The following is a 26918-nucleotide window of genomic DNA, read 5'->3' as shown; positions in this document are numbered from 1 at the left end:
GGGGGAAGCTACGGTCCAGCATGGGGAGCTCAGCTCATTGCTGACCTAGACGGGAAGGATGGGGGCCAGGGTTGGGGGGGTGGCTGAAGAAGGAGGGGATGTATGCATCCATCCCTTTGTATGTATGTATGCATCCAATCCCATTCGCTTTGTTGTACAGCAGAAACGAACACAACGTTGTAGAGCAGTTATATGCCAATAAAAAATAAAGTGAGGTGTACAAACACTGGCCCGTGCTGGGCAGCTCTGCACACTTCAGGAAAGAATTCCTGACCAGGGGCTGATCCCTAGCAGACAGCAGGAGGTAGGACATCAAGAACCCACAGAGGCCAGGCAGCTTTAGCGTACGTGAGAGGAGAAGGCCAAGAGTTTGAGCCCAATTCTCTGCTTACAAACAGTCTTACTCGTTCTTCTAAGAAAGATGAGAAAAAACCTGGCCCATCTATCTCAAAGAGCAACTGTCAGGCTCTCTGCCTGAGTGAGACAGTGAGAAGTACCAGTGTGCAGGGAATTAAAGGGTTATCTTTCATACACATACTCATCAAACATGGTTTATAGCGCCCTGCCTGCAGAGAAAGCGCCTAGAACACGCCCCAGACAGCTACCCTTATGAACAGAGAAGCGGCAGCCAAGAGCCAAGGGAAGGGCAGCAGCGGTTCCGAAATTTATGAGAGGCTGACCCCGGGGCAGCCAGGAAACCAACGGTCAGCACACAGCACAACGAGCTACCATCAGGAGTGCCCTGGGACACCTTCGCTCAAAAGGTCAGCCTGAGCCTTGGAAGCAGCTCAGTTTTTACCCCAGAAAACTGCATGTTTCTAGTTGCTTCTGAAGGCAGTTTGGGTATCATAACATCAAGTCGTCAGGCAGACTTCAAACCACAAAGATGTAATCTATATTTCTTATCATCTAAAGTCTAAGCAAAACTGTGGCAGGACCCACATTTTGAAACTGGACATTACTCTCTTAACATGGAACTTGGCTACAGTCAGATTGAATAGCATTAGGAGATGATCGGCCCTAAACTAAATTATTACACACTGGACAAAGAGTAAACGATTAACGGATATGGTGTATCTACTGGAGGTAAGCCACAGAAAGAACAGAATCAGAGGTTGATTGAGGAGTCATACTCATTTTTTTTAAGTTTGCTTAACTCAAGTAAAATAGAAATGACACTTGTTTTGAAGGTTTTTCTCCCACAGCGGCACTCTCCCATCCTGCCAGCAGGTGACACTGTTTGGCTTACAAAGTATCACTCACCGCTTTCTTCTGGATAAAAAGTTGTGCATCTTTGAGATGGCCTGCAATGTTCTCACACAGGCGTTTCCTCTGCTCCTCATTCAGTACTTTCAAATAGAAATCCCGCACCTGCTCATTGAAAACAAGAGGGCAGGGAATCAGATAACTATTTTATCACAAACAAAACTGACCCCAAATCCCACTTCTGAAATGAAGATGCAAGATTTCTCATTGCTATAAGAATGAAAAAAGGCTTTGCAATTTAAGAAGAATTTGAAACTATTGATGAAACTGTCACATGTTGAGTTCCTCACTTTTTGTTTTAAGTCAATCAGGAAGATAACAGGGAACTTCCCTGGCCGTCCAGTGGTTAAGACTCCACGCTTCCAATGTAGCAGGCATGGGTTCAATCCCTGGTCGGGGAACTGAGAGCCCATATACTGCGGGGCATGGCCAAAAAAAAAGGAAGATAATAGCTCATAACTTCTTTTTAATGTCTTTTGTGGTCACTGCCTATAAATCTCTTATAAATAAAAGGCAGTGTAGCCTACAATTAAAAATGCCACCACACCCTAATACAGACAAGGACAGAATGTGCTGTCATCAAATGCAAGCTGAGCACAATACAACCTCTGTTCAGTTCACCAAGAACCAAAGAGGACACACCCTAACTCATTAATTAGGTTTGTAGCTACTCAGAAGCCAAGATTTCTTAGAGAAGACAGATGTTAATAGTGGTATTTCGCTTACATTACTGAGTTTACTTCTAAAATGAATATCAGAAGGTTAAAATTAAAAGTTAGAGCAAAGTAATACGTGTGAGTCCTAACAGCCTCTGCTCATTTCTGAAATCAGCCATTCCTCAGTTATCGCTCTGACTCTATTCAACATTTCATTCATTCATTCACTGAGCAAATATTTATTACTCACATACCTATAATGCACCAGACACTATTCTATGTACTGTTCTACTAATGTTTATAAAGTCCAAAAACATCAAATTATCCAAGGTAGCAAATTTATAAAATATCAAAACTTTACAGTTTTTATAAGTTACCAAATATCAGAATATAATACTATTTTTAAAATTTGAGCAAACTTTAAATCTTATATTAAAGTTTAAAAATCTTTAGAGTTTTAGGTATTAACATAATCCAATCAAAGTACTGCATGTGGAAAGATCTAATTAGACACTTCTTTAAAGAAGATATATGGATGGCCAACAGACACGAAACAAATGCTGAACATTGCTAATTATTAGAGAAATACAGATCAAAACTACAATGAGGTATCACCCCACTCCAGTCTGAATGGCCACATCATAAACTCTAGTGACTCAAATAGTAGAGAATCTGCCTGCAACTTGGGAGACCCAGGTTCGATCCCTGGGCCGGGAAGATCTCCTGGAGTAGCAAACGGCAACCCACTCCAGTATTTCTGCCTGGAGAGTCCCATGGACAAAGGAGCCTGGTGGGCTGCAGCCCATGGGGTCGCAAAGAGTCGGACACGACTGAGCGACTAAGCCCAGCACAGCACATGCGTGGCCAACCACCACCAATCACACACAGCTCGGCTGCTCGCTACAGGAGGGCATGGACTCCAGAAGGGAGACAGCTGTTCCACTCTATAACCAGATGAGGATGCTGAGCTAATCTACCCACTCCAACACTTTAACCACAGACCTTTAAGAGCACGACCAAATTCCTATTAACGAAAAAGTGACATTTTTAATAGTCTATACAAAGAGAGAATGACTTTTTTTTTCTTTTTAAGTGTAATATGTCTGCAGTAAGGGTACCAAACGTAAGTGTGAAGTTCACTGTGATTTTTCAGGGGACACTGATGTGTCACAACCACCCAGATCAAGAGAGAACACCACTCACATCTCAGAAATGCCCCTACCATACCCCTCCTCCCAGTCCCCCTTCTCCAACTGACTCCCCAGTCGTTTTACTTCTATTATTATAAATGTTTTTCTTTACTTCTCTTGGAAATGTACACAAATGGAATCACGTGGTCTATATTCTCATTCTATTGTTCAATTTCATGTTTGTAAGATTCATCTGTGTTACTGCTTGTTGGAATACTTCATTAGGTTTCGCTTCTGTACACTGTGGGAATATACTACGGTTTATTTATCCAAGCTTTCGTTGATGAACACTTAGATGATATGAACAAACTGTTGTACCTGTCTCCTGCTGCGCATATGTACACATTTCTATTTGGAATCTATGTTTAAGAGTGCACTTACTAGGTCAAAAGACACGTACATGTTTAGCTTCAGTGGATACTGACAACCAGGTCTCCAAAACACCTGAACCAATTTACACTTATGTGAGAGCTGTTTCTTATTTTGCAAATACTTGGTACACAGTCTTTTTAAGTCTCATCATTCTTGTGCATTTGTAGTAGTGCCTCTTTTTAGTTTTACTTTGTATATTCCTGATGACTAGTGAAATAAATGACCTTTCTATATGTTTTCCAGTCATTTGGATACTTCTTTTGTGAAGTGCCTATTCAAGTCTTTTGCCCACTTTTCTTTATATTCATTTGTCTGACTTTTTCTTACTGCTGTGTGGGAGTTCCTTATATGTACTATACGTGTGTTGTTTGTTATTTAGAGGAAAGCAAACTGTGGCTTGCATTCTCAATCTCTAAATGGTTTCTCATAATGAAGGGAAGTTCTTTTTTTCTCCCTTCATGAGTGAGTCTTAATAACATCTACTGCTCTGTCTGCCAGTTCAGTAATCCTCTCTTCAGTTATGTTTAATGACCTTTTAAACTCATTTACTAAATGCTTAACTTTAGTTGTTCATTTTCCAGTTCAGTATGTCCATTCAATTTTTTAATTTTATTTTATTGGCCGCACTGCACAGCTTGAGGGATCTTAGTTCCCCAACCAGGGATCGAACCTACACCCCCTGCAGTAGAAATGCAGAGTCTTAACTACTGGGCTGCTAGGGATGTTCTCTCAATTCTTTTTTTATAGATTAAAGTTCTCAATAATGCTCCATGTTGTCATCTCTTTTCTATTTTCCTAAAAATATTATTTGCAGTTATTTTAAAACCTGTATCTGACAATTTCACTATCTGGATCTCTAGCAGGTTTGCTTCTATTGCCAATTTTGTTTTGTTTTTTTCTCCCTCTTGATTTTTCAGATGTAAGGTCTTAAGTGTTGGGTATGCCTGACAATTTAGTACTGTACGCTGGATATCTGCATATGAAAAAATAAAGAGATAATCTGAGACTCTATTTTCAACTCCATCTAATATGGGAACTGAGTTATGAATAAAGATGTTGTCCCTGAATTCAATTTGAGACAAATTAGACACTTTAAAAGGGGAAAACATGCAGACATTGAGAAGAATGACCAAGCAACTCTCACAGAAGACAAAGGAGCCATTACCTGAGTGACATTGTCATCACTGGCACTGTTGAAGCGCTGTATATCCCCAGAAAAGTGGGTCCTATGTTCCAGGGCAGAAGGCTGATGCTCGGGAGCACTAAAGCTATTGGGGTAGTAATTTGGAGCCCCACCTTTAAAGGAAAACCACATACATTCACTTGGGGAGATGAAAAATGAAGTCTACAAATAGTCAACAAAATAAGAAACAAATTCAAGTGACAATTATATATGTGTGTGTGTGTGCGCACATGCGTGTGTGCACATGCCATGCACATATTGTTTTTAACTCCCCATATTTAGCTATAAACAGCACCCAAATTCTTAAGAGAATACTGTCATCTGCTCGGATGTCCGTCTCCCTCTGCATCTTACAGGAGAGATCCCAAGTTCCCTTTGAACACTCAGATGGCCCCATCTCTACAATCTTCTGATGCTTACCAGGACAAATACATGTATATAAGTTTGGTTTGGCCCCCATAGAAGATGACACCCAAAGACAGATTTCAAATTGGAGGGTTTCAATCGGGCCTGGGCGTAGTTCAAACATGGAACCACGGAATTCCTGGGAGCAGCTCAAAGTTCCAGCTCTGCTTTTTCAGTCACCAGACACACGGACTGAGCCCTGAGACGCTCGCTGACTGCTGCAGGGTGATGTCGTGGTCAGTGCTGGGTCCGGAATCTGGAATTTTTGACTTCTCTATTCCAGCACATACTACATTCACATCACAGGACTCTACTTCACTATTTCTTAAAGGTGTTTAAGATGCTTGGGGTATCTTTCCTTTATTGACTACGACTTTATTTAATTCTATTGGGCTCGCCAGAAAAGCTTGTTTGGGTTCTCCGTTTAACATCTTACAGAAAAACCCAAACAAACTTTTTGGCCAACCAACCCAACAGCTTCACTCTTGCTTCTCTCTACAGATACATTTTTAAAATACTTTTTTTTAACTTTGATATTTCTAATATGTCACCACTGATTTCTCTGGACTTAGGAAAAATAATGACAAATGCAATCAAAACATGTATTAAGACTTCCGGAATAAATTATAAGGCTTTTTTTTTCTTTTTGGCATGTTTATTTTCCCAACTATACTCTGCTTCAGCTGATGTTAACAGAAACTTGCGTTATCTGAGTACACACTGCCTAAACAGAAAGGATGGCTTGAAAAAAACATAGCAAGTGGTTTGAACAAACCAGTCTGGGTTTAGAATTTTACCCAGGTCCCTGCTGAAATAGACAATTCTGGGTGGATACATCACACTGTACATCACACTGACAAAGGAACCAAAAGCACATAGGAAGACAGGGGCACCACTCCCATGGAGTCCAGTTACCAGCCCAAGAAATTAATTCCAGGTCAGCCATGTCCATGTGAAAAGCAAAGTTCTCCAATAACGAGCCATCACAGTGATTTTCTGTACTAAGAATTAGTTCTTTGAACTGTGCCAGTTTGAGTAACTTTAAAATTTTACTTCCAAATAAGCTCTGACCTTTACTCAAAGTCGGAGTTGGCCTCAAGTCACTGACTATTGTGAAAGATTAAGCTTTTTCATTAAACTGCAAGGGGACAGTTCAAACGCTCTACTTTTAAAATTAGGCAAAAGGTGTGTCCAAGTAGTTTTTCATATGTACACCACTGTAATAGTAAACAAGAACAGTAAGCACGAAGCAATTACTTATTAATGACATCCCAAAATATATATGAACCACTTTAATACGGCCAGGCTTCCCTGATAGCTCAGTTGGTAAAGAATCCACCTGCAATGCGGGAGACCTGGGTTCAATCCCTGGGTTGGGAAGATTCCCTGGAGAAGGGAAAGGCTATCCACTCCAGTATTCTGGCCTGGAGAATTCCATGGACTGCACAGTCCATGGGGTAGCAAAGAGTCAGACACGACTGAGCGACTTTCACTTAAATCTACCAGTCTCAATAACAAAATAATCAAGGAATATTAGTGAAAAAAAAATCACTTTAGGATAAAAACAGAAGACAGACAGAGAAGTACCAATTACTTTGGGCAATTATACATGAACATGTTAAGCCTCAGAGCACAGAAATACTGCAACCACCCAATACACTCAGTTAGTGAACATGTAAACTTGTTGAATACTTGGAAGAGGCTTAATGATAATAATTGTAACAAAATGCAAGGCACAAAATTATATATATATAAGCTAATCTTGTGTGTTAGTTGCTCAGTCATGTCCAACTCTTTGCAATCCCATGGACTGTAGCCAACCAGGGTCCTCTGTCCATGGAATTCTCCAGGCAAGAAGACTGGAGTGGGTTGCCATTTCCTTCTCCAGGGGATCCTCCCAACCCAGGGATTGAACACAGGTCTCCTGCATCGCAGGCAGGCTCTTTACCATCTGAGCCACCCGGGAAGCTAATCTTAAATGTGTAACAAATATTCTCAGAAAAGACTGGCAAGAAACACAGCAAAATCAATGTCAGTGATAAAATTAATTAATTAAAAAAAAAAAACCTGCTCCATAAGTTGCATGATACCCTGCCAAGAGCCAGTGTGAAAGATCTGTCTCCCTGCCTTTCACTGTCAGATGGACAGCAAGTAAAATCTGAGGTGGGAACTCTCAATAAAACATATAAAATAGATAAAAGTAGAGAGGGTCCTCAGGCAGCTGAAACCTTCACTGCTGGGCAAGAGATACGTGGTGGGCACAAGCAGCATGTCCCTGGGGCAGCAGAAAACCCCTGGGCTGACGGGGCGCCCCAACCCCTGCCCGGCAGCGCCCCCCGGCACCCTCAGAGCGAGCCACCTTCTGAGGCGTACCCTGATTGTCCATCATGCACATGGGGCCGTCACGTTGGTAGTTGGCCACTCGAGCACGGTAGGGACAGTTCACAGGGATCTGGAGATAGTTGGGTCCCAGGCGGTGGCGGTGAGTGTCAGGATAGGCGAAAAGGCGGCCCTGCAGGTACAAAGGGAACAGACGCTGACAATGCGCAGTAACAGACAAAAGAGAAACTGCCCATGAACTTCACTGGCAAGCGTCAAACACAGAGCACCCCAGAGCCCTGACTGTCCGCCCAGTGAAGACAAGGTTTCTTCTCTCTCACGAAATGAGTGCTCCCAACTGAATGGTCCTTAATCTTCCACATCGTGCAGCCAAAGAGCCACAAATCTTCACATCTCTTCTCGATCGTAACTCCTTTTTCCCTCAAACAATAAGTTAGTGCCCAGGCTTGAATTATTTCTTATTCCGGGGACTTCCCTGGCAACCCAGGGGTTAAGACTCCAATGCAAGGGGGACAGGTGTGACCCCTGGTTGGGGAACTAGGATCCCACATGGTAAGTGGTGCAGCCAAAATATAAAAAAATAAACAAGAAATAAAAATGATTTCTTGTTTACAAGAACACATTACACTGCAAAACAAACTTGCTAGAACCCGACTAACTGGACTCATAAACTAACTCCATTCCTCCCCACTCTCTCACTCCAGGGGAGGAGTCAACCACTTGCGCTTAACAAAAAGAAGCAGATTTCTGCAAAATCAACTGTACGGGAAATTATTTAAAAAAAAAAAAACAACACCTTTTGTGTTGCAGCCTGGTTTATGTCAGATACACTGTGAGCTCTGAGACTTTCTAGATATTAACAAGGTACCACACAAAGAAAGTCATGGTATGGGACGATGGCCCTACAATGACACAAGGCCCTGAATCAAGATTAAACTAAATCACATATTTACCAAGGCAGGAGGTTGTGCAATTTCTTTCAATTAGTGTTGAAACAAAATGCTTGATGATTAACTCCATATAAATCTTAGTATCCAATTATTTAAATATTCTCATTATTCAAAGCTCTACTCACAAGCAGGTTTCTTTAATTGACTTTATTATTGGCCTTGAATCTGAAAGAATATTCAAGCATGCGTGTGTGCTAAGTCACTTGAGTCATGTCTGACTCTTTGCAATCCCATGGACTGTAGCCTGCCAGGCTCCTGTGTCCATGGAATTCTCCAGGCAAGAAAACTGGAGTGGGTACCCATTCCCTTCTCCAGGGGATCTTCCCAACCCGGGCCTCGAACCTAGGTCCTCCCACATTACAGGCAGATTCTTTACCATCTGAGCCACCAGGGAAGCCTGAAAGAATATTCTTATATCACTAATTCTATGGGCCAGCAAAAATACAAATCAAGTTGAACAGGGCCACTGATGTGATTATTTTGTACCAAATCACTCAGGCCAACATGCTTAGTCCAGTCTTGCTATTCCGTCCATAATCTGCTCTTGGCTGTGTGGCTCTACCTCCTATAATCATGAGGCTAAAGTAATATTCAGGGGCTTCCCCAGCAGTCTAGTGAAGACTTCACCTTTCAATGCAGAGGGTGCAGGTTCGATCCCTGGTTGGGGAGCTATTAAGATCCCATACGCCTCTCGACCAAAAAAACCAAAACAGAACACAGAAGCAATACTGTAACAAATTCAATAAAGACTTCAAAAATGGTTCACGTAAAAAAAAAATCTTTAAAAATATTAAAAATAAAGTAATATTCAGATGACTGGCCATGCAACCATGAACAAAAGCACCTCTAGTCGGGATGCTGGTTGCCTCCTCCTACCCAAAGCGGACTAATCTATGCTCTAGCTATACCAATGGGACAGAAGATACGGCTGAGCCATCAGCAGCTCCTGGATATAGCCTCTGTTTTATTCTGGTTTCGTGTCACCTTGTGTTTATAAGGCATCCCCATCCCACCTGCAGGTAGAGACCTGCCAAGCCAAGGCTGAGAAATAGCAAGGACACACCCTGACCCCAACTTGAATGAAGGCCTTCCCCAGGGCCCTGTGCCCGAGCTCCTTGCTGGGCTGGGGTGAGAAAACAGAGCCAAGCCCTCCCACTCCAGCAGTCAGCTTCTCCACTCCTGATAAACTGTGAAGCACGGGAGGGAAGAAGGGCTGCCCCTGCATCCCCAGGCACTCAGGGGACAGCCTCTGGGACTCACGTTATACTACTGACTGCTTTTCACCATGCATCCCAAAGGTTTAAAATTTAATAATGTGTTGCCTTTCAACAATAACGTTGAAAGGCAACGGAAAACACTGTCCATTACTGTACAATGACTACCACCTGGTCATGCGTTAGTTCCCATCAGAGTAATTTCCAAGCCCTCCTCGCTGGCCCTCCTTTTCCAAGCCATCCTCCAACAACATTACCCTACACATTCCTGCCAAAAGACTCTTTCTAAGGCCCCACGCAGACTCTATTACTAACCTACTCAAAAAACCTTGGACAATTCCTCAATGCTCATCAAAAGGCTGACTAAGTACAACAGTCCTTCCCTGTTGTATGGCCTCCTGTTACAGCGGCCACGACAATCTATCAGTAGACAGGTATTCAACTCACAGCAGTCATGTTAAATTAAAAATTAATATAAATTTATTTTCTATAAAAGGTTCAAATGTTCCCAATGTCAAAGCAAAAAAATTACTATTTTAAAAAAACAAAGGAAACTTAATTCACCTCCATGGACAGTGACACCTGAATTGGAATTGGATGCTTACATAAGAAATAGCTGTCAAGTCACTGTGGTCTGATCTAGGGTAAAAACTTTAACCTTTGTACCATGATCATAGTCGAAAAACACAAAAGATTGACTTACTCAATAATTATTAAGCCAGTTATTTCCCCATTAATTTCTGATCCAGATAAGAATTTTTCACTCTTTGTACTCTTGAAAAAACATACTGGAAAGAGGTGAAAAAATACTGAAAGCCTAGGAACATTACCAGAGAAGGCAACAGCAACCCACTCCAGTACTCTCGCCTGAAAAATCCCATGGATGGAGGAGCCTGGTGGGCTGCAGTCCATGGGGTCGCTAAGAGTCAGACACGACTGAGTGACTTCACTTTCACTTTTCCTTTCATGCGGTGGAGAAGGAAATGGCAAACCACTCCAGTGTTCTTGCCTGGAGAATCCCAGGGATGGGGAAGCCTGGTGGGCTTCTGTCTATGGGGTCGCACAGAGTCGGACACAACTGAAGCGACTTAGCAGCAGCAGCAGCAGGAACATTACCAAAACAAACAGGAAAACCCACTGCCTTTAATCAATGGGAACATAAACTGAGCTTGTAAAAATCACCTCTGGGTCTCTTTTAACACATGCCATCATCTTCTCTTTACATGAGAAATACCAATTAATGGTAGTCCCCATCCTTGATTACAGACTGAAAAAGAATATCCCACAAATACCTAAGGTATTTCTACTACAACCTCTTTTAAATTAAGAGCCTAAATATCAAAGTTACCATATTGAGGGACTCACTATGAAATTTGTTTTATCCTGTTAACACTCATTTAAGGATGTTTCATTCAGTCCCACAGGAACTAAAGACCCAGACCAAGGTTTAAGTGATGTCCTAGTTAATTCTTCATATAAAGATCAGGCCAAATTACACTCTGTGTGTGTGTGTGTATTAACACACACCCGTGCAAGGGCACACAGGCATGTACACACAGTCCTGCCTCAGAACCTCTTGATCAACTAGGTTTACCTGAAGCATTTTGTCAGGGCTGGGCTCGATGCCGGGCGGCATGTTGCTTGGGTCAAAAGCCAACTGTTCAACCTCAGCAAAGTAATTAACTGGGTTCCGGTTTAAGACCAGTTTACCAACTGGGATAAGAGGGTAGTCGCCGTGAGGCCAAACCTAAAAATAATGTCATATTCACAATTACCAGACAACCAACAGAAGGAAATTAAAGTACTCATAAAAATATCAGCTTTCAAATACAACGAAGCAAATGATATTAAGTGAAAATAACATTGTGAATCTAATAAAATGGTAAGAACTTAAGGTAAGTGCATTGGTTGATTCTTTTGCAACAGTAAACAGGAGTAAATATTGACATTTTCCCTGGGCAAAAGTACATCACCTCATCAAAATTTGATCCCTGCTAATAACAATGTATCAGGCCACCCAGATGAACTCAATAAAGTTATCAAACAGTAACTGGAAGGGAGATGCTGGTGAGCCCTCATTCACAGGCTAGGAAACTCTTAGGTGACATCAACTGTTTTGTACACAATTTATAAATGCTTGACTACAAATTTTTTAAATTAGGTGTGAAGACACTTTAAAAAGAAAACAATTTAGTTGTTAACTGACTCACCTTGGTAAGATCAAATGGATTAAATGGAAAATTTTCTGCCTCCCTAAATGTCATGACCTGGATGTATAAAGTCCAGGATGGGTAGTTGCCTGTGGCAATGGCATTGAAAAGATCGCGGAGGCCATAGTCAGGATCTTCGTGGGCAAGTCTTGCTGCATCTTCAACAGAAAGGTTTTTGATGCCCTGGTCAGTCTACAGGAGAAAACAAAGAAGCTCAAACTGAAACTTACTGGCAAAGTTATCAAACTTCAATCAGTAATTCATTGAGGGATTATGAGTGACACTATTCAAAGACTGGATTTTCCTTGAAACAGTAACTCCCCTCTTCAAATCTGACACAAGTATGAATTTATCAATAAGAAATTCTATTTGCTTATCCTGATTCTTTTCAATGTTCAGGGAATCTGTCTACACATTTTATATTTAAAATTAGTCTTTCTTTCCCTTTATGTATTCCACATTATTTGAATTTTTTTTTGAATTTTTTAAATTGCTGACATATGGTTCACTTTCAATGTTTCGCTCATATAGAAAATGCTACATTACTGTCTTCAGACAAGCCAAAACAATTTTTGCTATAAAGTATACATAACATATAATTTATCATTTTAACCATTTTAAAGTGTTCAAGTCGGTGGATTTCTCTGAGTACATATCATAAATGGAGTTGTTGGGTCATATGGTAATTCTATGTTTAATTTCTCAAGGAATTTCAAAACTGTTTTCCAGAGTGGCTACTATTTGAATGTTTATACTCATGCTATTTCAGATCAGAGAAAAAAAAATCAAAATATATTTTAAAAGTAAGCAAATGGTTAATAAAATTAAAGGACTTTCCTCCTTTTTTTGCATGAAGTAATTTTTTAAATTCCCTGTCTTATAATATCTCAAATCAACTACTGAGATTGTGCTCAGCTAGTATCCCTCTAGTCCAACTCTCTTCCTTTTTTAACTTTTTTTAAAGAAATCATAGAATCACAGTTTATAGAGCTGAAAAGAAATTCAGTATAGCCACTCAAAGCAGTTCACCAACTATGAGAAACCAAAAGTACTGGGTTGGCCATAAAGTTTATTCAAGTCTTTCCATAAGATGAACCCAACTGAACTTTTTGGTCAACTCAATAGTATTAATATTCTGACTTTCAAACAAACCATTAAGACCCAAAGACATTAAGTCACTTTCACCAGAGCTCCTATTATCATCCCATCCTGCTCTTCAATAGAGTTCCCACTGCTATCTTATTTTGAAAGATCTCCCAACAAGTCAGATACCACGTAAATATTTCCTTTGCAAAAGTCACCTCTAGAAGGCTGGCCAATGTCTACCACGGAAATCCCAGCTCTCTCTAGCCGGTGGCAAGATTTTTTTCAGCCTGTTATATCTTCAGAATTAGAAAATGGAAGTCACCATCTGCAGATCACCCAGCTAATACACTAAATTGTACAATATTATTGCAATACCTTTCTGATTTTAACTGAATCCCCTGGGTTTAGAAAAGCATGACCTTAGGTCAGAATAATCCAAACTGATGAATCTATTAGATCCCATGCTACCTCAGAGCCCTTGGCTGAACAGACCCGTAAGCAACCCAATCTTTCCAGGGCCACAGACAGCTGGCACTATTACCCAGTTTCACCATGACTAAACTGGAGCTCAAAGAACCTTTAATAATGTGCCAAGAGACAATTATCTAGAAGAAAGAAGATGGGAGTTCAGATTGTTCTAACTGCAAAGCCACGACCACACTAGTTGTCCCAGATACAATCACTTAGTCTTGCTCTAAGTGACACTACGCTTCTTCTTTTGGCAATTACAAGCCAATGGGTTAACCGTTTCCTGTAACTGTTCCTTGCCAAAGATTATAGATCCAAGTCATAAATATAAACAGGGATGACAGTTTTCCTGTTCGATACACCCACCTAAGCTGTTCAGATAATGGTTAAATAGGACAGAAGAAAATAGGTCCTTGGGATATCATTAAGTGGGAGCCTATATATGTCATGAGTCCACTTTTGTCTCTGCTTATTTTAGCAGCAGTATTTGGAAACAAGTTCTTAAGCAACCAGAGGTTTTTAAAATAACCTCCTAGAGTTCTCTGGCAATATTACTTATTCTAACCAACACCAAAGTCATACTATGAGAACCCGTGAAATACCTCAATTAAAAGATTCTCAAAATATTCCCCCAAAGTAACTGATATGATCTGATTGTATGAAAGCAAATGAAAAAAAAAACAGAAATTTTGGGCTGGAGGAGCAGCAGCAGCCAGGGGGCGCAGCACACCTCCCCAGCTCCCACTGCTGCCATGAGGAAGGTCAGCTCAGAAGTCGGGGAGCGGTGGGGAGAATGAGAAGCCCAAGAGGAGATCTGCAAGGCTGTCAGCTAACCCTGCTCCTGCAAAAGTGGAAATGAAGCCCCAAAAGGCAGCAGAAAAGGATAAATCTTCAGACAAAAACGTGCCAACAAAAGGCTAACGGGGAGGAGCAAAGGGAAAACAGGACAAAGTGGCTAACCAAGAAACTAAAGATGATTTACCTGCAGAAAACGGAGACACTAAAAAATGAGGAGAGCCCAGCCCCTGATGCAGCAGGAGAGAGAGAAGCCAAGTCTGATTAATATCACACATCCAGTCCCATCAGTGGTCCCTGTCTCCCTTCTTGTACAATCCAGAGGGATTTTTTTTAATCAACTATTTGGTAAATGCAAGTTTTTTAGTAGCTTTAGAAATAGTTTTAAGAAAGAGGGAATCTTGGGACTTCCCTGGTGGTCCAGTATTTAAGAATTCACCTCACAATGCAGGGGACGTGGGTTCAATTCTTGATCGGGGAACTAAGATCCCACATGCTGTGGGGCAACTAAGTCCATCTGCCACAACTAGTGGGCCCATGCGCCACAACAAAGACCCAGCACGGCCAAAGAAGTAAATAGATATTTAAAAAAAAAAAAAGAGGAAAGTATCCCACCTCATCCAATTTTTTTAAGTGTAAATGCTTTTTAAAAAAAAAAAATAAGATCATTTGCTGGTTGGTTATTTTTTGGTACGACCAGAAAATAGTGGGGTATTGAATACGGGAGGCCTTGATTGTCTTGGGTGTCAGCTTACCAACTCCATAAATGGGGATAGCTTTTCTATCCTATAATGCAAAGCATACTATATAGCACTTTGGAGTTAGTTGTGCACTTAATGTCTTGAACACCTTAAATTACCTCTCCTATGTTGTTTCTGGTAGAACTGTTCCCTAAATAAAGCAAACCACTCCTTGATCTTGGCTCTCCTTGTCAGAATCTTATGCACCCTATAACATCTTTGGTTGTGGAAGTCCAGTTTTCCCAGTAACTTTGTTAACGTGAATGACTGAAAATTCAAGTATGTAGTATATGACATTAAATTGTGAATTAGTGGGACTTATGATATAACAGCATATTAACATTTGAAGATATTGGTACTTGACATCCCGTTAAGGAAAATTTGCCTCCAAATTTTAAGCCAGAAAATCAATGAAACATTTAGAAAAGAATCACAACTACATGATTTTTTTAGATTTTTGGTACATATGTTACAATTGTGTACAAACTGAAATGTCTGTGTACTAATCCTCAAAACAACCAATAAAAATCTCATGTATGAAAGAAAAAAACAATTTTTGTTCCCTGAAATTTGTAACTGATTTTTTTATGTGTGGTGTTCACAATAAATCCTTTAACAAAAATAGATGGATGAATTTAAAAGTGAGGAGAAATATTTTTGGAAAGAACAGCATCAGATGTTGAAAATTAGAAAGAGACTGCTATTACAAACAAGAATGTCCCAATTCTGTCTTAAAGCCCTCCTGGACCCCAAAAGTATCTGTACTCAGAACAATGTACTCAGGGCTAGCAAAGGTAAAGCAAAAACGTAACACTTGACTATTTACTAACACCTGACTCTAAACTCCAACAAAGAACTCTAGGCTAAACCAGGGAGGAATTTCCTTCTACCTAGCTTGGAGGCCTCTATTATCTCTTTATCTTTGATCTAAAACCTTAGATCTTCCTTCTCCAGGGGAAAAAATATATATATCAGTATGCGCCTGCCAGCACCAGAAATGTTAAACTATAGACAGCCAGCACAAAATGAGCACTTGCCCATATATTTATGGCAGAGCTCCCAGGGTCCGAAAAGAAAAAGCCTGACTATTGATAGCCTCTGTCTGCTCTGACCCTCCGCCACATGAAGAGACCAGAGAGAGACTACTTTGTTCTAACTGGGCAGCCTGAGTGTTTACTCAGGCAGTGGCCAATAAGATAATCACAGTCCTAATCAACTAGATCGATACTTGTCATTCTTAGGGGTAGAGGTAAGGGGAAGGTGGAGAAGGCCAGGCCTTGATCCTTGCCCAATCCTCAGGAGAAGTAAGGAGATGTGGGTGGTAGGAGCCTTCCACCCTCTTCGCCAAAGGTGACCTGTACCTTATAATGGAATTTGCAATAAACTGCCTCTCCATTTGCATTAACCAGCTTGAAAGTATGCGATCCATATCCATTCATGTGCCTGTGTCCATCTGGAATCCCTCGATCACTGAACAGGAAGGAAACCTAAGGAATAGAAAAATCAAGGGTCAAATTGTTCAGTTTAAATCAAAACATAATTTTAAGACAGTCCTAAGTTTCCAGAAAGATCTCTTAATGACATGGAACATACCAGCTCACAGGAAGGGTTGCCATTTGAAAAAAATATCAAACAGAAGAATTTTAAAGCAGAAAGATTAAACATAAGTCACTAATGTCCTGACTCAAAATTCTATACAGAAAAGCTAAAACAAATCTGAAAACTAGCCTGACTTGTTCACATTCTAATTTAACAGAAAATTTGTTGGGTACTACTTTCCCCTCATTTCCCTAATATAAAGAGCTTGACTTCCTACAAGAAACATTAATCCTTAATACTGTTAAATATCAATTGATAATGGTTCTAGTATCATGTAAGGTCCATGAATGGGGAAAGATGAATAAAATCATCATTATAAAACTCTTCAAGGACCAAGAAATCTGAGGAAGGCTCCCCAAAAGAAAGTCAAAAATCAATTCCAATAAAATATCCAAAACTGGAGAAAACTATATGAGGCAAAATTAACAGTTCCTTATCCGGCGACATAGTGAAAAAAAGAGGCCTTCCCACCTGATGCAGAGACTCAGGACGCAGGCTCCAGAAGTCCCAGACCATGTCCGGATCCTTCAGGTGTGTTTGAGGGTTTCTCTTCTGGCTGTGGATAAAGGACGGAAACTAAATGGAAAAAGAGAGGAAAAAAATCCAAAAATTAAGCTTACAGGAATTATAGTGTCATACATTGCCTATTGTTAGGTTTACAGATTATCATTTTGAACAATACAATTTTAAAATTTTAAGCTGCAAAACCCTAAAATGAAATTTACTCTCTACACGTTTTTGAGCAGACTGCCTCTTTTTATTCATTTTCCAAGTGCTGTAAGGAAAACTGGATCATTCCCATCAAGTCAGTGAACCCCAAAATGCCCAACTAAGACTAATGATAATTGTTGTAATCTGACCTTATAAAAAAAGATACTAAAAACAGAAAAAAATGTAAAAGGCAATCCAGCCAACCCCAATCCATGTTCCCTTCTTTCTGCTTTCCCTCAAATGCCAATCTATATGGAGTATTTGAAATCAATTTAAATCAACAAATATCTGCAGCGTGTGAAATAATTCATCACCTACCAATAGGGCATCCCTGATGAAGAAAATAGGGGTGTTATTTCCAACAAGATCCCAATTACCATCTTCTGTGTAAAATTTCACTGCAAAGCCACGAGGGTCACGCACTGTGTCAGCTGAGCCCGATTCTCCAGCTAGAAGATTCAAATGGGGAAAATCAAGCCTCCACTACAGTACTCTGCAACCAGGAAGCCTCAAGTCATAAAAACACTGGGATCTATCCTCCCCAACTTCTAGAAGTACATTAGGCATTTAAGTGCCTGGGTTATTATTTCTACTACCCACCAGCTAATTTAGACTGAAAAAGTAAACAAAGAAATTAGCTGGGAGAAATAAGAAAGTATATATAATAATAGCTGAAAAGATTATCCATTTAATAAGATAACTTTGTTCAAACAGGTAATTAAAATTTAAATTAAAATAACAGAAGATAGCTTTGTTCAAACAGGTAATTAAAAATTGAAGTAAAATAAGGGAAGAGAATAATTATGAAGATTAAGGCAGTGAACAAAGAGAATAAGCGAGTTGTCAAAATTATGAGGTTAATATTAAGAAAATGAGTCAAGACAAAAATTTTTATCCTTAATTTCATTTCCTTTTGCATTTCACAGTATTATAAAAATGCACAAACACAGACTCATGCAGGGGCAGAATTACTCAGGCATTGTGGTATGCTGAGATGCAATTTGATAGCTCTCACTTCTGACTAGCTCTGTAACATGAGAAAAATCACTCTCTCAGAAACAGAAATAACCCCACCATGCAAAGCATTAATACATCTAGAGATTATAAGCAGTATCAGTACTAATATCTAGTATTATAACACTAACCATGGACGGCACAGAGTTAACCCTCAATAAAGGGAAGTTGTTCTCATGGCTATTGAGTAAGACTACCACTTCATGTTCTGTTTGAGGCAACCACTCATAGGAAAAACTCTTTCCAAATGTCACAGAGTTGCAGGCGTGAGCTCTGCATAAGTGTGATTTCCTAAGACCTCTCAACAAACAGAATTATAAGTAGTTTTCTACATGTCTTAAAATATTTTTTCTACTCTAAAATGTTGCTATACTTTGGAGAAGTGCTTGTTTCCTATTGTCTAGTAAGTTTTTTCTGGAAACTAAGCTATAAATGCCTCAGATAAAATACAGGGTTGAGTCAAGCAACACCAGTAATGCAAACAGACCAACTTACCAACAGTGGAGAAGCGAACTGCAATGGGCGTCCTCTTTCCCACATGCTCAAACACCTTCGCCTTGGAGTATCTGGTAATGTCATGTGTGACCTCAAAGTAGCCAAAAGCCCCTAAGGAGAAAGCCACAGAAATCGGCATCACAAGACTATCACTCAGGTTGCCAGGCCCTCAATAGGTATCTGGGTGACAAGAGAAGCCGTTGATTTAGCCCTGGCTTTCTGGGAGCTTCCAATGATGGGAGAAGGGGAGATCACCAAACATAAAATGATGAGAGCAAAATGCAAAGCCCTACATCACTCAGGGCTAAGCTGAGAGCTACAGAGCCGGAGCCAAAGAGGAGTGGAGTGGAGCCAGAAGGAACTAGTCAGGGTTGCCAGAAGAACACAGGGTCTGAGATGAGAGGCCCTTCAGGTACAAGTAGGACCTAGGAGAGAAAGAACAGAGAAGAGAGGAGGAGAAAACACACGGAAAGGCTACGCACTTAGGAAGCTCGCCACACAGCCAAACAACAAACCGAACAGTATATCAAAGTCATGAAGGAACAGCCCCACAAAAAAAGCTGGAGAAGATAGAAGAGGAAATAAAGAAATTGAGAAGTCCTAAAGGGGAGTCCAGCAAAACTTCTTCTTTTCTATCAAACTTTGTTTTTCCTATTGAGTTGTTTTTTTTTTTTAAGATTCACAATATTTAAGTAATTTATTTATTTATTGGCTATGCCATGTGCCATGTGAGATCTTGGCTCCCCAGCCAGGGATGGAACCCAGACCTCCTGCATTGGAAGCTTGGAGTCCTAACTACTGGACTGCCAGGGAAGTCCCTCCTTGTGAGTTTTTAGCTTTCTTTTAAATATCATCTACATCTTTTGTTTCTGTAATAAAAGCAAGATAAAAGTTTTACAGAAGCCTTGGACAAAATGGAAAAATCACTACAAACCCAGCACACTTACACAACTGTCATTGACTTTGCAGTTAATTCCAGTATTTATCCAGTTAAGTGCACCATCTTAATCCAGTTATAATTACAGTATGTCTATGTCTGTATTTCCATATTTTTCATTCTTTACTAAATTGCATAAAGGACTAAAAGGAAGATTACTTTTGTTTTCAGCCAAATTAAGTATTTTACATGGAAGGTACAATCCAGGGAAATAACCGTCATTTAATTACTGACTCCTCTATTGATGGACATTTTTGCCTTTCTCCAAGGAATGGAAATTTGGCACTTCTCTTAAAGGAACTCTGACCCTTTGAGAAGTAATTTTTAACCCAGGTGTTATGAAACAGTCCTTTCACAGCAAATGAACACAGGTCTCACCTGCTCCTTTGGCGTGCACAACTCTCTCAGGAATTCTCTCCCGGTCAAAGTGAGCCATTTCATCAGTGAAAACCACATCCTGAACAAGAAGGGGCCCTCGGGGCCCTACCGTAAGAATATTGAGTTTGTCTCCTACTGGATTACCGGCTCCAGTGGTCAGGACATCAGGTTTCTAAGTGAACAGGAGAGGAAAAGAGTGCAAGAGGGTCAATACCATCATACCCTCCGTTTCCACTGTCAGAGGGCATATCATTTTGCATCTTTACATCTTCTACTCAAACTCTTTTTAAATTTCCTGTGTGAAAAGTACTGAAATCTTACAAAATATGCCAATGCCATATGCCATTGTAACTGAGTCGCAGAAATCCTAAGAAATGCTAAGAGATCTGCTCTCAGGAGCAGGACGATGTCTAGATTACTCACCAACTTGCTCCCCCTCTGTTCTAGGTATAGCCACCAGGCTCCACACAGGAAACCCCAGGCAGAGATCCCCCTAAAAGGGATTATATGTCACATGCGTTTAACACCAAATGTCCAAACTCATAACGAGAGATGGTCCCCGGGGAAGCTATGGATCCACCCTGTACAGTGTGCTCATTTCTCTCAAGCAGTCTGTACCAGCCATCCGCAGCATCTCTTCTCAATTCCAAAACAGTCACCAAAAATAAAGTTACTGGTAAGATGGATTACAGTATTAATTTTCTAAAGACGCCAAATGTCTATAAGATGAGATAGGTTGTTTTACTGTAATTAAAAATTAGATCCACCCAATTTTCCCATTTCTGTTACATCAGGAGCCCTTCAGCTGTCCCTTCTCTAGGATGGGAGCAGCGTTTTTAAGCCTCACGTGATCCCGGGCAGCTTCATCTTGCTCCGTGGTCACATGCTGCTTTTGACAGCAGCCAACTGCCTCTCCCACGACCTTCCCCAGCCCTCCCCTGGCTACTAGCAAGTTAGTCGATTTTTCATCTACAGAAAAAAAAAAAAAAAGAAATGGCAGAGGAGGTGGGCTGGCGTCGGGCGGCGGGGGGACTTCCCACAAAGGAGAAAAGGAGAAGAGTATGTGAGAGGAAGGACATCAAGCTCGGTGAAAGGAACGGTAAACAGGTCAGAGGGTCATTTCCATCTTTGCATCCCTAATAGGAAGGCGCTGCTGCTGAGAAACTAACGAGACCACATCACAAGACTCCTCCTCAGGACCAGGTCAGGGTGATAAGTCAAGAATAAAAACTACGCCCAGAGGAGGCACAAGCAGAGCCAGCAGGATGAGGGGATGCGCGAGTTGAAGGACTAAAGAACGAGATGGTCTCGCCTTGTGACAGCGAATCATGGAATCTGAGTGTGGCAATGCTGGAACGCTGCCATCACTGGGCCTCCTGCCCACCCAATGTAGGAATCTCCTCCATGACATCCAGCCCCCCGAGAAATGAAACCTGGGTTTCATTCACTAGCATTCAGCATCTCTTCTAATTCCCTGGTCTAATAGATCAACTGTCCTCTCTTTTAACACCTTTCCAAGCCAATGGATAGGCAATTTGTCTTTAAAACAAGTGTGGCAGGAAAAGCGTCAACAGTCAGCAAGATAGAATGGAGGCCATGGTCAAAGATCAGGGAGGAAAAGGCCCCTGACTTCAGGCAGTGTTGAGGGCAATCAAAAAAGAGATGCTGAATTTAAACAAAGACAGAGTGTTCACTAGATGAAACGAAGGACACAGTATATTCACTGAGATGGTGAGAATTAACAGAGTTAATGCAATGAAGCTTTACTAAATAAAGTGAAGGTGAAGCTGGGAAGTGGACCATCAAAAGCAAAATTTTAAAAGTCATTTCTGAAAAAAAGCCAGTTCCATGCAGTGAGCACTGCAATTAACCCCAGAATAGATATAATTTGTTTTGATTTTTGTTTAAATCAAACTTCCAGCATCCTCAAACATTTAGAATAATTTTGAACCTGATGCTAGGAAAGATTGAAGGCAGGAGGAGAAGGGGAGGACAGAGGATGAGATGGTTGGATGGCATCACCGACCCGATGGCCATGAGTTTGAGCAAGCTCCTGGAGTTGGTGATGGACAGGGAAGCCTGGCATGCTGCAATCCGTGGGGGGCTGCAAAGAGTCGGACATGACTGAACGACTGAACTGAACTGAACTGAACTTAAAGTAGAAAGCAGTGAAAACCAGCCCTCCTGGGCTACAGGCAATGACAAAAATGTCCCAGAAAAGCAAGACCTGGGAGATGGTACCTGTTTAGATGAGTACGGTCAGATGAAGCCATTCCCCACATGTGCTGAGAAAGGCAGAGGTGATGACAGGGGAGGGGAGTGGTAAAGGAAAAAGAGACGAAAAATGAAAAGCCTACAAATGGCAGAGGCAGCAACTGTCTGGCAGTGGTGATGAGAGCAACGGGTCAGCAGACTTCAGCCAGAGGCCGGGAAAGACAAGGCAGGAGGGAAAAATAAGCGGGAGCTTGCCTGTCGGTCAAGGACATAAAAAGCAGCCACAGCGCACAGGGTCACATCAGAAGTTCAACAGTCCCAAGGCGGACCCCTCTGCAGGCTGGATGGTAGGGGCGGAGCAGTAGGGGAGTGGATTTAGCACAAGGGCCCCTCAGGTGACTCATTTCAAGTCACTCATTCACCAGCCATGGTCCCTGTCCTCCCGGTCCCCACAGACCACAAAGCCTGGCAGGATGTCTCCCTGTGACCTGCACACACAAGGGTAGAGGTCTGCCCACTCGGAAGAGGGTAGACAGAGGGCTCCTGAGGACAGTGAGTGCCAGTGAAACCATAATATAACCACACCCTGTAGCCTGTGCCCCTGTTTGTCACAAGCATCAAACAAAAGAAACAACATCCTGTGACGCAAGTTCTGGGCTTTCTCTAGGGATATGATGGAGGGTGGTTATCGCTGGTCCAAAGCTAAGCAGAAAGGACAAACACACAGAGTCAGTACAGCTGATGGAACTATACCTAGTTTCTCATTTCCCTTTGTAAATACCACTGCTCGAGCACTTTGCCACATGCAAGGTTTTTTTTTTTCTAGCTATCTTCATTCAAGCCTCCCAACAACCAGTGAGACGAATGTCATTACCTGTTTAGTGGTCGATGCCACATGCTCAGATTATTTAACTTTACGCAGATACCTGTGTGGCACCACACGTGAACGTATGGAAGGGCAAAGATATGTCTGCCGACTTCCTCGTTATAGGGTTTTTTTTTTTTTAAGTTTTTGGCCACTCCTCGTGACATGTGGCATCTCAGTTCCCCAACAGGGACTGAACCTGTGCCCCCTGCATCAGAAGCGAGGAGTCTTAACCACTGGACTGCCAGGGAAGGGCCTGTTTTGTTTAACTCAGTGCAAGATCACTTTAGAACTAGAATTTTTTTAAGGACAGAAGAGCTCTTCTGTTGCTAGATAATTCTAAGAGCTCCCACTCTGGGAAAGCAGCATCAGTACCTGTTGATGTGTTTAACATCTTTCTGGCTGCCAATTCTTCATGACAATTGTACATGCTTCTCCTGGACCACTCTTCCTGCCCCACCCATGGCACCTCACAAGCTGGGCCAAGGGCATCCTCCTGTGCCCCACAGAACCAATAATCTCATCGCCTTAGTGCTTCATGGTTTTTCCTCTCGAGACGGTATACTCTTTCTGCATCTAGAGCCCTGCCACAAGTGCACAACCAAGGCTGAGGATTCAACAAGGGAATGAATTAAACTATGGACCGCTATGGAATGGCCAAGAAAGATTATTTCTAAAAAGGAGGAGGAGGTAACAAGGGCCTACGCGTCTCCCTGCACCTTCCCTCCAAAAGACAAAAGGGAAATATCTGAACTTATAGCTTCAAATTCTTTTCTTATTAATTTTTTATTTATTTTTATTTTAGATGATGCTGGGTTTTCACTGTTGTACAGGGCCTTTCTCTAGCTGTGGCAAGTGGGGGCTACTCTCTAGTTGTGGTACGTAGGCTTCTCTAGGTGCAGAGAAAGGTCTCTAGGCATTCAGACTTCAGGAGTGGTGACACACAGGCTTATCTGCCTCGTTGCATATAGAATCTTCCCAGATGAGGGATGGAAGCCACATCCCCTGTCTTGGCAGGTGGATTCCTAACCACTGGACCACCAGGGAAGTCCTGTAACTTCAAATTCTGATGAGAAACCATTAAAGAATCTTGTCATAAAAACTGCTGCAGCAATCGGCAAGAAGTACTTCGGCCTGGTTTAAAGGCCAGCACCATGATTAGAGAGAGAGGCTCAAGATTAAAGTGAAATTCCACTTTGGCTTTGCTGTTTGTATTTTTTGGCTCAAACTAAGACAGGATGAAGAAATTTTCCTGGGAGGGGTCAAGATGGCTTTCTCTGGTGAAATATTTTGTCAACATAGTTGCCCCTGGTAAGCGCCCTCTGCTCACAAAATTTCCAAGAACTCGCTAACTATCGTAGCCTTCTTTTTTTTTTAAATGAAAAAGAAGAAAAATAAAATGAAAAAGAGGGGTCATACAAACTGTCCCCAGCTTTCAATCCCAATAGAGTCATAATGTCAGCTTTATATTCTCAGAGATCAGTACAGAATATACCTAGCATTTTCTAGCAAATCACTGCCTACGATGCACCCCGTTCAAAAAACCAAAGACTGCCTTGGTCCTCATGTTTCCTGGTGGGGGGAGTTGGGGTGACAGTGGGGTGGTGTTCCAGGCCTCCTGCCCTGATGCACAGAAATGGGGAGACTTCCCCTTGTGGGACAGTTTGGGAAAGGGACCCAGGCCTACACAGGGCCCCAAGCTCTTCCCTTTGGAAGCCAGTGGCCACATGCATCATCTACCCTCTGGTAGTCTCAAGAGTTGCCTTAACACAGGGTGTAAATAAATTCAAATCAGGGGAGCAGTCTCAGCAGGCCCTCTTTGCCAAAACTCCTAAGCCACATTCTCCACTTAAGCCTCAGCTTATAATGAAGATGATGCCCGCATCTCCTGTCATCCCACTGATTCTTGCCTCTCTCTGTTTAGGTGTGAAAGGCCTTACTAGACACACTCAAGCTTCAGAACAACAAATATCAGCTTGCTCTGCGGGCACTGTTCTACACTCTACTCAGGTTATCACATTTAGTCCACCTCTCCAAGGTAAGGACTGTGATAATCTCCACTATATAGCAGAGGAAACTGAGGCATGGAGAAGTTATATAACCGGCTCAAAGTTACCCACCTAAAGTGGGGCAGAAGCAGAGTTTGAACCCAAGCAGACTGGCTCAAGCACCCAAATCTAAAGCACAAACTACAGCGCCTCTCAGAACAGCACAGGTCATATCTCCTGCACATACCCTACAGGCTGGGTAATGGACATGTGTTAGTTCACACACGTTTTACATAAATTAATTCTCACAGCAATACTGCAAGGTAAGGAGAACTGTTATCCCATTTTCAATATGGGAAACCAAAGGGGAGGGAGGTGAGGTAACCTGCCCAGCGGTCAAGCCTCAAGTTGAACCCTGTTTGATTGTAAAGCTTGACCCCTCACTGATTCACGAAACCACTGTAAACTTCATTTTTAAAACCACCCTAAGGAAGAGACAGATGGACTTAAGAGACATACCAATCAAGGCCATGTGTGAACCTTATTTGCATCTAGATTTGAACAAAGTGTTTTAAAAAAAGAGAGATGGACAATGTCAGGGATCCTCAAGACCTCCCCTGGGTGGTGATTCTCTAGAACTCACAGAACTTAGCTTCTAGCTATCCTCAGGCCATAATTTATTACGGCATTTAGATACGAAACAAAATAAGCAAGGAGAAAAGGCTCCTTAAGTCAGAGGAAACCAGCAGAAGTTTCCAAGAGTCCACTCCCAGTGGAGCCACACAAGACATGCCTAACTCCCCCAGCAAGTCGTGGCAACTCACATGAACTCCTGTTCTGTAGGGGAGCTCGTTAGCGGGGAGAGTCGGTGGGACCAAAATTCATTATTGAAGCTGACAGACAAAAGCTTGGAGCTTCATTATACCATCTTTCCTGTTCAGCTCTGGTTTGAAATTTTCCACAATATAAAGTGTGGGTTGTTTTTTGTTTTTCTGTTTTTTCATGAAGAATCAAAGAGCAATGTTGTAGAAAAGAAACAAGGGAGAAGCTGAAACAAGGGACAGAAATAGAGGGCTGCATCACACATGAGTGGTACCCTGGGCAGGCTCTGTGTTAAATACTCCTACATCAACACATTCGGTCAAGACAAACAGGCAAGCTCAGTACTGTACTGAAAATATACAACTGACCAGCTGATTAACGCTGGCTTCTTCCTGTTGGTGCTTTAGTCACTAAGTTGTCTCCGACTCTTGCAACCCTGCAGACGGCAGCCCATCAGGCTGTTCATGGGATTTTCCAAGAACACTGGAGTGGGCTGCCATTCCCTTCTCCAGGGGATCTTCCCAACCCACAAATCAAACCCATGTCTCCTGCATTGCAGGCAGATTTTTTACTGAGCCACAGGCTCCTGCCCAGAGAGGGCTTATTGTCACTGGAAAACATGGAGAATCCTAACTTCCATGCAGGTCATTTACTCCTAAATTCTGAATTCAATAGGATGTGCTTTTTTTTTTGTCTTAAAACATCAGAAGCATTAGAGAGTGACTCACCTCAATACCACATCACACTGAGGGGGTTCTCTAGCACAAAAATCAGTGAACTCACAACACTGGGAAACGTTTCTGACTGCCTTAAAGACTAAAAACTATGCTTTCTGGGCTCCAAGTGGTGACTTCATCACCAGGATATACTTCATCTTGTACGCTGACTTCACCATGATTAAGCCACCAGGTGCCTCAGTATAAGTCAAGAACTGTTGGTCATTCTAAGTGTAAGAGGCAAGAATGAGTTCTTGTCCTACTTTACTCATTGTCTAAGTTATTCTATACCAGCCACCTCTAG

General features: G+C 41.7%; 1 protein-coding gene across 1 annotated transcript in view; it reads right to left on the bottom strand.

Annotated features, from left to right (window-relative positions):
- CAT (catalase) overlaps positions 1 to 26918 on the bottom strand; it is a 35968-nt gene that overhangs the window by 2488 nt on the left and 6562 nt on the right. The window contains exons 2-11 of the mRNA XM_043909065.1: positions 20010 to 20181; positions 18695 to 18805; positions 17504 to 17634; positions 16946 to 17050; positions 16237 to 16362; positions 11787 to 11978; positions 11171 to 11323; positions 7446 to 7584; positions 4650 to 4780; positions 1264 to 1371 (exon numbers count right to left, since the gene is read on the bottom strand). Of these exons, the coding sequence (XP_043765000.1) occupies positions 1264 to 1371; positions 4650 to 4780; positions 7446 to 7584; positions 11171 to 11323; positions 11787 to 11978; positions 16237 to 16362; positions 16946 to 17050; positions 17504 to 17634; positions 18695 to 18805; positions 20010 to 20181 (1368 nt within the window). The remainder of the gene's footprint in view (positions 1 to 1263; positions 1372 to 4649; positions 4781 to 7445; positions 7585 to 11170; positions 11324 to 11786; positions 11979 to 16236; positions 16363 to 16945; positions 17051 to 17503; positions 17635 to 18694; positions 18806 to 20009; positions 20182 to 26918) is intronic.

The sequence above is a fragment of the Cervus elaphus genome, chromosome 1 (genome assembly GCF_910594005.1).
Source record: "Cervus elaphus chromosome 1, mCerEla1.1, whole genome shotgun sequence".
Classification (NCBI taxonomy): domain Eukaryota; kingdom Metazoa; phylum Chordata; class Mammalia; order Artiodactyla; family Cervidae; genus Cervus; species Cervus elaphus.
Note: the sequence above shows the minus strand (reverse complement) of the source record. Positions and strands in the feature narration are given on the sequence as shown.